This window comes from Cynoglossus semilaevis, chromosome 2, assembly GCF_000523025.1.
Source record: "Cynoglossus semilaevis isolate Cse_v1.0 chromosome 2, Cse_v1.0, whole genome shotgun sequence".
Taxonomy (NCBI): domain Eukaryota; kingdom Metazoa; phylum Chordata; class Actinopteri; order Pleuronectiformes; family Cynoglossidae; genus Cynoglossus; species Cynoglossus semilaevis.
In genome coordinates this window covers 5,092,938-5,102,326 of record NC_024308.1, presented here as the reverse complement: position 1 = coordinate 5,102,326, position 9,389 = coordinate 5,092,938, and the positions used below count along the sequence as shown (strand labels likewise).

The 9,389-nt window shown below is 41.7% G+C and overlaps 2 protein-coding genes and 1 long non-coding RNA gene across 3 annotated transcripts in view; 1 reads left to right on the top strand and 2 right to left on the bottom strand.

The window, feature by feature from the left end:
- Nucleotides 1-587, bottom strand: part of LOC112488552 (uncharacterized) — a 2,694-nt gene extending 2,107 nt beyond the window's left edge. The window contains exons 1-2 of the long non-coding RNA XR_003052739.1: nt 317-587; nt 188-226 (exon numbers count right to left, since the gene is read on the bottom strand). This is a non-coding gene — a long non-coding RNA (uncharacterized LOC112488552). The remainder of the gene's footprint in view (nt 1-187; nt 227-316) is intronic.
- The window catches only part of ano8b (anoctamin 8b), a 31,230-nt gene extending 26,849 nt beyond the window's left edge, over nt 1-4,381 (top strand). Inside the window, 2 exon segments of the mRNA XM_025065338.1 lie at nt 1-23; nt 467-4,381. The exon segment at nt 1-23 is cut by the window's left edge and continues 46 nt beyond it. Coding sequence (XP_024921106.1) covers nt 1-23; nt 467-1,204 — 761 coding nt within the window. The 3' untranslated portion in view covers nt 1,205-4,381.
- A 505-nt stretch (nt 4,382-4,886) lies between these two features.
- Nucleotides 4,887-8,747, bottom strand: dda1 (DET1 and DDB1 associated 1). Its single transcript, XM_008331781.3, has 5 exons — nt 8,416-8,747; nt 7,668-7,748; nt 7,428-7,479; nt 7,180-7,241; nt 4,887-7,053 (listed from the first exon to the last, which is right to left on the bottom strand). The coding sequence occupies exons 1-5, from the start codon at nt 8,422-8,424 to the stop codon at nt 6,949-6,951; spliced, it is 309 nt and encodes a 102-aa protein (XP_008330003.1). The 5' UTR covers nt 8,425-8,747; the 3' UTR covers nt 4,887-6,948.
- Nucleotides 8,748-9,389: the final 642 nt, after the last annotated feature.

Genomic DNA, 9,389 nt, shown 5'->3' with positions numbered 1-9,389 from the left:
ATCAGCGAAGGGAGGCTTTTAAGGTACTGTAAACCCTGTGGGTCAGTTTGACTTGGACATGACGTGTCACTGGAGATGATTCTCCCTCATTCACTACTCATAGTTGTAGATGGTGGTCTTTGGGGGAGAGGGGCAGGTGTGTGTGATCGTTTGAGAACTGTCCAGAGAGTGACCCCTCCCGCCTCACCTCATGACTGCTGGTATGGGCTTCAGCACTCCCAGGGTCCTGAAAAGAAATAATAATGGAGAAGACGAATCAATGACAAGAATAAATGATCATCTTCATGAATTTTTAAATAAAATAAACGTCATAAACCTATCTGCAGTATCTGTTCCCGAGCTTGTGGTAAGATTTCCAGTGTCCTCACTGTAATAATGGATTTGTTGGATTAGCAGTACTGCAGTGTTGTATTGACTGGTTTCATGCTGATTCTACTTCCGTGGGAATGTGTCTCTTCCTCTGCAGAAGCATGAGCGGCAGGCGCAGCAGCATTACCAGCAGCTGCAGAGGAGGAAGAGGGAGGAGGAGGAGAGGCAGAGGCAGGAGCACATGGCCCGGAGGGAGAGGGAGAGAGACGACAGCAAGGGCGACTCCTCCGGAGATCACCACCACGACAAGAGCCACGGCAGTAAGTCACGTCCTGGAGGTGGAGGAGGAGGAAGTAGTGGGTCAGAAAAACCCAAGAGGCCCAGCTCCCTGCTGGCCAACAATAACGTCATGAAGCTGAAGCAGATCATCCCGCTGCAGAACAAGTTCTCCTCAGGTGGCGCTCGCTCCCCACAGTCGCCCACAGGCAGCGAACCAAAGCTCCCTGGGTTCCTGAGCTTCAAATTCCTCAAATCACCAGAGAGCAAGAGGGAAGGTGCTGCGGCTCCAGCGGCTGCTTCCACGGCCGCCAGTTCTACCGCAACATCATCTTCATCAACTTCATCATCAGGTAGCAGCTCTCAGGAGCGTTCTCAGTCACCCAGCAAGGCCTTCAACCCTGGAAAACTCTTTAACTTTGGGAAATCTGAGGGGGGGACCTGCGTGAACGGAGCGCCACCGCCCAGGTCAGGAGAAGGGTTCTTGTCGCAGACTTCAGAAAGACACACCTCCAGGTCAGACCTGAACAGCGCACCTGAGGAGATGCCCTCCTCCGGGGGGGAAGAATCTGAGAATGGACATTCAACAGATTTGGACACGACTGGCTCTAAGGTTTAGCAGTTTCACCTCAACTGAATCAATGTGCTTACTGTGAGGAGGAGCCTGACCTACACCTGGTACTGTACACCTGGTACGGTACATCCTGTACTGCAGTAGGCCATGTGTAGAAGATTCTGGATCAGAGGGAGGAAGTGATGATAATGATGAGAAGTGAATGTTGTCTGGCTGAAGAGTTAGAAGAAGGATGATAGGGTTAGTCTTGTTGTTATGACCCATTAAAACACACACACACACAGAAACACAACCTTTTCTTGTCTGCAATACATGAAGAAATGCATGAGCTGCGTTTCTCATACGTTCAAGCGTTTTAAGCAAAGAAACTTTTTGTTTCCTTTCATCCAGTCGTCCTAGTGGCCAGCTGAAACATATCAACCTGCTGGGGAGGGGAAAAAAAACAATTGATTTTAAATGAATATGCTGGTTTGATACAAAAGATAAGATTTAATATGTTTCATTTTTGACCTAGGCATCTCAGCTGTGTTCGTGAAGTGGAAACAAATGTACAAAAGCAATATTAGTCAGAGATCTAACTGTCTAACTTTGAAAAGTACTAATCCCCCCCCCCCGTCCCCCCCTCCTTAATGAAAGTCCCATAACATTCTGTCACCAGCTTTATTTTCAAAGCTCTGGTGATTTCTGAGCTTTTCCAAAAACATTTGGTAACAACAAGTGACATTAAAATAAAAAAGAAGAAAAAAAGAGCCGTTACCTATTAAGGTTTTTCTGAGCGATCACATGGGAGCGAGATATAAATAGGAAATACATTTTGTGGAAAAATGGAGCACACAGGCTCAGAGAGAACCGTTTTTTTTTTTTCCCTTCCTCCATTCAACCTTCTATCCAGAGATGGTTATCAGTGTTTTAGGTAACAGTTGCAGCGAACCGTGGCACCCTGCTTAGAAACAGCTCTCTCTACTGGAGATGGAGCCGATACCAGCCTGCTTCCTCAACATTATGCAAAAAGCTGGACATGTTTTTGTTTCAAACACACACACCCGCTGCCCTCTCATCTCAGTATTCAGATGAGGCTTTTTTTTTTCTAACAATAGCCGCTCCTATTTTATGTTGAGCTTTATCTTTTTATATACATCATTTACAGATGGTTTTAATTTCCTTTTTTAATCAAAGTCTTATTTTTACGATGACACTGCTTTTGTCAGGGTGTACAGTATGTTGTGAATAATCTTTCGATCATGTACTGAAACACTGTAACTAAAAGACATGTTTCTGAAAACAGAAAAGCACGGGAGCCCTAAACTGGTATTCATTTCTGCAGAGCGTCCAGAAGATGGCGCCATTTGATCTGCATGATGATTTTTTAATTTTTTTTTAAATTGATTTGTCAGTGGGGAGTCTGTGGTGCAGTAACAGTGAACTGTACGGAGGAGTTAAAGGTACAGAGAGAAACATTAACTATGCATTTTACACCATCGCTACAGGCAAGGGCTTCGGCAATAAGGTCCATGTGGGTGACTCCTACAGGATGTCACGGCTAAAAATGTCCCAACCTGCAGCAGCACTAAGTCCCACTGCATTACACCTGCAGCGACTTTAGTCATCCTTTGTGTTCTTGAACAATAACATCTCGTACGTTGGTTTGCTACCTTCAGGAGCCACCACAGTGGATCACCTGCCCTCAGATCACTCTCACTCTGGACACCAACCAGCTTCATTTCCTCCTCTACCATGTTGTTGTTGTTGTTGTTTTTTCCGGACCATACGTTCACCATCTTTTTCCTTACTTTATCTTTAAATTGCTCATCATTTGTTTGCTGAGCTGCTCATTTCTGATCTTCATCATTCTAACTTATGCCTCCTCCAGCTGCACCAATATTCCATAATCCTCTCATGGATTCTTCACTTCTCCACCTCTCTGTTTACATCAGATATAGTCTTCTAATCAGTGTGGACCTCCACTGCTCTTCCAGCCGCTTCTTACTCTGAACCCATCAGTCACTCTGCCAGCACACCTCACAACTGCCTTGCTCTTCTCATACTCTCGTATTTTACTGAGTGAAATCACTGTAAAAACCCTGTCACCATTACGTTGAAAAACTAATTTATTTGCAGCTTATTTTGTTTACAGAACTTCTATATCTAATTCTCTTTAGTTTAGTCACATGTCTACAGGAAATAAACAAACGCACTTCCACAGAAAGACAAAAACTCTTACTGACAGTAAATGCAATACAGGATAAAAATGTATTTGTGTTAAAGGTAAATGACAGTGTGTTGATTTTTTTATCTGGAAAGTATTGATGTCTTGTTTTTGAATTAGAAGAGTGGGTGTTACAGAAATGACGTGTCTTTTGACATTGTTCACACCACTTATTGTTAATGGAGGGATTTTAACACAGAACTACAGCACAGCTGAGCAAAAGGTGGTTTCCCCCCAAAATATTTAGTCTTACAGCAGTAACAACGAATCGCAACGAAAGGAACCAGGTGTTAGTGTTAAGACGGATCAGTGACAAAGCGTAGGTAGTGTGAATAGATGAGGGCTTTTGTTGACATGTCGCACTGATGTTCAGTTGATGGGTCAGGGGTTTTTTAGTTGTTCCTTTTTATTCAGGGAAAATGTCAAACTTCATGAAAAAGACATGGATGTCATTCTTAAAATCTTGGCAACGGCAAAACATTTTGCATTTTGTAAAAAACAAGCTCTACAAAAAAAAAGCACTGACTGCTGTGAAGAAACAGACGAACAGACGTTGGGTTTCACTGTAGTCATTAACCCCTGCCTTTTCTGTGGGATAAGCACAGGCTTTTCTCCTGCATCAGCGCTCAACACTAGGACTCATCTGTCATTTTCACTGTTAATTCACTATCAAAGCAACAACAGCTCCTGAAGGAGTTCAGACACGCTGTGTCCTCAAGTCTGTCACTGGCATCAGTGGGAAAAAGGACTAAGTGTTCCGTCTATTGGCTGTTGAGCGGAGGTGAGCTGGTGAAACTCTCACCGCAGCTCCATTAAAAACCAGACTGTAAAAACCTCAGCATTAAAGACGAGTCATCCTCACTCACTCACTCTACACCATGCGCTCTTCCAATGTACCACTGTATAAACGTTTTAAAGGAAAAATCCAGGGAAAAGGGACATTTTATTTCTTTGAATTAATTTTGTCATATTTTTGTAAGACCTGAAGAAATAGTTAATAAAACAATTTAAAAATGTACTCCGTGTGTTGTGGTGTGTATGTATAATATAAGAGCCAGGCCTGTTGTAATTGGCTCTCCACTAAAGTACAAAGCAGCATCACACACTCACCGAGGTAGATGTTTGACCCTGGAGGTCCGACGGACACGGTGACCTTCTGAGATTCTGCAGGAACAGGGAGACTCCATTACGACGTGTGCATCGTGTGATGGGTTCTTAAAATGTCTTCCTTCAGCTGCAGGAAACTGTAAGACAAATAAAACCACACCTGAAACACAGAGAAATGATTAGTGCAGAAATTTCAGTGATAAAACTTGACTTTGAAAAACCCTAGCATAGATGAGAGCCAACTGTTGTACGTTGGATAATCTTTGGCGCCCCCAAGAGGTGGTCCAGGGTGGACACGGCCAACGTTGGACCGTGGACATGCTGTGTACATATGGACAAATCATGGGTCACAAGAGGCTGTTTTATACACAATATTTTGTAATTATGACTTTAAAGAACCACATGACTTTAATCCAGTTTGAATCCAGTTTTATTCCAGCAAAGCTTGAAAAGAACATTTCTTATCCAGACGTGAGACGCAACGAGGAAGAGGTGGAGTGGAAGTCTAAAAGGCAATTGCATTACATGGTCTGAGCACAGAAAATGGAAGCGAGAGTTTTCTTTATCACACTCTCAGCTTTACCTGGGAACTACAAGAGGCTTTTGAGTCTATTGGAAAACATTAAAAAAAAGAGAAGATTTTATTTAGTTCTGTAAAGGACGCAAACGAGGCAGGACAGCAGCTGCATTTGCATGCTTATCATGCATTCCATAGCTGCAAAAATAAAGCATCCTTTTTTAACACCCCAATTTATCCAAAATGTATCTCTGAAAAATAACAAAGCCATGGTGTCACAAAGGCAGGGCACACGCCAGATATCCAGCAGCCCTGAGACAGTGGAGCCAAAGAGTCTAATTTATGGTGACAGGTCGTAAGGCCTCCAGCTAATATTTCCCACAGTCGCAAACTCAACAACCTGGAAGTTTGTATTCCTGTTCCAGGCATTTAAGACCCACACATGAAACATTTACATGCAAAACAACATTCAGTAGACACTGGAGTTCCTCTCTTATACACAAGTTGTCAGATTTCAATTATATTTTATAAAGGTCAGACACAAACATGGCCATTTGTTATTATTTTAACACAGACACACAAACAAAAAAAGACATTTCTCATCTCTTTTTTGTGCTGGAACCAGGAGGCACAACATAAAACCCAAAAAATGTCATATTCTGGTGCAGCAATTCTAATGGATTATTCTACATACCCTGATGATTTAAAAAAAAAAAATCAGGGTGGACCAGTAGGTGGCGCTTAATGATAAAATACCCCTCAGTCAACCTTGCACAATAGGAAGATATGAATATTTACCATAAACACACACACCCAATGGGTTGTGTTCTACTTTGTGCTGTTCTTCACAGTGCATCCTTAATTCTGTTGAAATGCTGCAGTGCCCCCTTGTGGTCGCACAATAGGGCAGTGAAACTGAGAAGGGCGGGCACGGTGGCTGGCAGGAAGCTCAGAGCCATACTGTACATAAAAATTAAAAAATATAATAAAATTAAACATTTACAAAAATGTTACCTTTTTACCTTGCACAAATCAGACCAGACTCATCAGGAGACAGGAGGCTACACCGTCGCTGATCAGATGCCGGACTGCTTTGACGAGTAGTGTCCAACGTCACCTGTCAACCTCAGATTTTAGATCCAAGTATTTTTGACACATTTACCCAAATATTAAACCCAACTCACACACAGTGTACAACAGACACACTCACACAGCTCTGCATGCATACACACATATACATGTATGGTATTTCACACAGGGCACAGCCATGAACACGAGTTAACCAGATGTATCAGGGGGCTTTGTTTTCTGAGACATCATGACTGACATCTTTTCATTTTCTCAGTTATTACTTTCGTAAAAGTGCATCGTGCATGAAATGCATTCATACAGTCATAACATGACCTTCACGTTAAGAGGCTCGGTGAATGTGCCAAATTGTATGATACAGGTTTCTCTAAGAGCATCTTTTGACTCTCCAATAATGTGCAGACCACTTGTTATCCAGAGGAAACTCAAACAGACGTCTGCATTAAAGATGAAACGTTTTTTATTGTTTTTTTTTTACTTGACAGCTCAAATCAACCTTAGCTCACTTAGTCCGTCCCTCTCTCTTTCTTTGTTGTACATGAGGACAGCTGTTTAATTTTTTTAATTATATTACTGTTACCTCATGCAGTGATGGGTTTGATCAGGAGAATGAATGGTTACAATACTCAAACAGTTAAAGATTAAATTAATGGTTCTCTGTATTACAACACTGTTCTATGGTTAAAAAGAAAATCACCTCAAGCCTTTGATTTGAGTAGAGTGTTGAGTTCTTTTACCTCTACTTCAAAGTTCAGTATTTGTTTCTCACCACAGTTATTTTTCATAATTCATATTGGCTCCTCCCTGTGTAAACATACAAACACACACGCGCACACACACACATTCATACACAATTAGGCACATATACAATTATGAGTCCTCATTCATCTCTTGGCTATCTGTTCTTGCGATCTTCCGTGGAGGGGCAGGGCTATCGCCCTCACCTTGTTCCTGTTCCCTTTTTTTTGCTGCATTCTGTTGGGATACAAACAAGGACAACATCACTCGCAATTCATATATTTTTGATCGTTACTGAGGCAAAAGGTTGAACATTGTTCTATGAAACAGGAATTCAATAATTAATGCCACAAAATGCTTCACCTTTTTGTCCCACTGCTGATGGAGGTAACGCAGTAGGATGTTTGTTTTCTCTGTTACAATTACTGTGGAGCACATCAAACAGGTGCATTAAAAACAACCGTCAATGCAATAGACTGAAAACACACGAGAGAACACACACACTGAAACACACAAGAAATATACCATTAACACACACCTGTTCAAGGCTCGATCAGTTCTACTCACATCTACGCGTGTATAAATGACTGCAGTCAACTAGAGTGACTTACTCTGTTCCGAGGGATACTCGCGGGTTGGTAGATACACAGAGGGCCTCCGATTCTGTCACAAGGGACAGGGAAATGATATTAACAGTTGTGGATTCTTCTAACGTACAGGACTTTCTACAATGGGAATTATCCCAGTGTGTTTTTAAACTATTTTTTCTAATTTCAGACAAATAGCTTTTTTCCACAGCAAATGTCCCACAGCATCACTGACTTTAGCGGACAAGAGAAGAAGGTACTTACAGATGCTTTACAAACACTGTCTGCATGAAATCTGCTGAAGTTGCTCTTATTGTAGACTGGAAGTCCTTTTAAGAAATCCGCCTGGAGAAAAAGGAATCCCAGATCACTTTTCAACCATGTTTCATTGTACCACCACAAGTCTCTAAACATGAACATATTGCCTTTTTTTTTATTGGCAAAGACTTTTGACTGCGTTCGTGTATTTACATGAAGCACTTAACTCGTAAGACAAGGTTTTCAAATGTATTTCCAGCAAAGCCTGGAGGTAAAACCACTCTCTGTTTTCAAGAAGAGTTTGAAGAAAAACATCAGGTATTTAGCCTAGCTGTGCCTCATTTAATGCTACTGTTTTAATCCATAAACACGACTCGAAGAGAGTGATTGTGACTGAACATACCACCTAAATAAACGTGTGCCCTACAGGTTACGTTGCATGATAACAGTGTGGGACTCAAAGGCTGGGCGGTTCCCCAGCTCCTGCTCCTCTCCCTGCCTCAACATCCCCACCATCCTCCATTAACGGAGGTGATAATATCAGACACGCTGTACAACCAACGGTTTCAAATGTGCAGGTCAGAGAGTTTAGAGGCAGGCGGTGCCGGTTTACCCCGAGTATACGGATGTCAACAGAGGTAGCATGTGTAGCTAATAGCTAACAGTAACTATTATAAGCCTATTCGCCACTTTATCCTTTTAAAGAGCACAGGAGTGGGGTATAAATGTGGCGGTCTGAACACCAAACACGTACCTTCTCCATTTTCGTTGCAGAACCGTCAAACCGCTGACCTGTGTTCCCGGTGTGGTGTGTTGGTCGTATTGGTAGGTAGTGAGTATGCGGTTAGCCGCGTTAGCTCCCTACGGCTACTTCAACAACCAACTCTCCTCTCGAGTCTTCTTTGAAAATTAATAAATATCTTCACGCTTAATGATATGTTTTCATTGTCATTAAGTGTATAAAACAAAAGAATAATGCGATAATAAGTAATATCTGTGAATTCGCGAGTAAGCAAAACTAATGAGACATGACTCCTTTCACTAGCATGATCGCTGCGATGCTACAAATCCCGCCTCTAAAAAGCTCATTGGCTTAAGAAGTCAACCACGTGATGGCGGTACCAAACAGCGAATCACTGAGCAGCATCTGCACATACAGCATAGAGGACGATATAGTCTAAACATTTAGAAGCACATTGAACTTTAAACTTTGAAGTCTGGGTTTACTTTTTTGATTAACATGTTGATCTTGATTTAAATATAACATATTAGACTGAGGTTTATTTTAAAGGTACAGTATGCACTGTAATGTACCTTATGTCCACTGGCCTTCAACAATGAATCAATCATTTTAAAACATAGACCCCAACAGTTGAAAACTTTTCACTTCTCTCAATTTTTGCCCCAATTAAAAAAATACCTCCAGACTTCCAGAAGTAGTCACCTAGCAACTACCACCATAGCAACAGCCACAGCATCACCTGTTCAAGGTGCTGGAGAGTGGAATGCTAATATGCTTGATATGGATAGATGGAAGGCATTAAGCTGATGCTGTAAGTGAAAAAAAAAAACAATGTTCAATCATTGTAAATAAAACACTTCTTTTAGAAAATTTACAAAAGGGAATGAACACCATTCTATAAAATCTCAGAGGAGGAGACACCTGCTCCCATTTTCAGTCACATCAACAAATGACGACGTTTCTTCTTTCCTTCTTTCCTTCTAAGA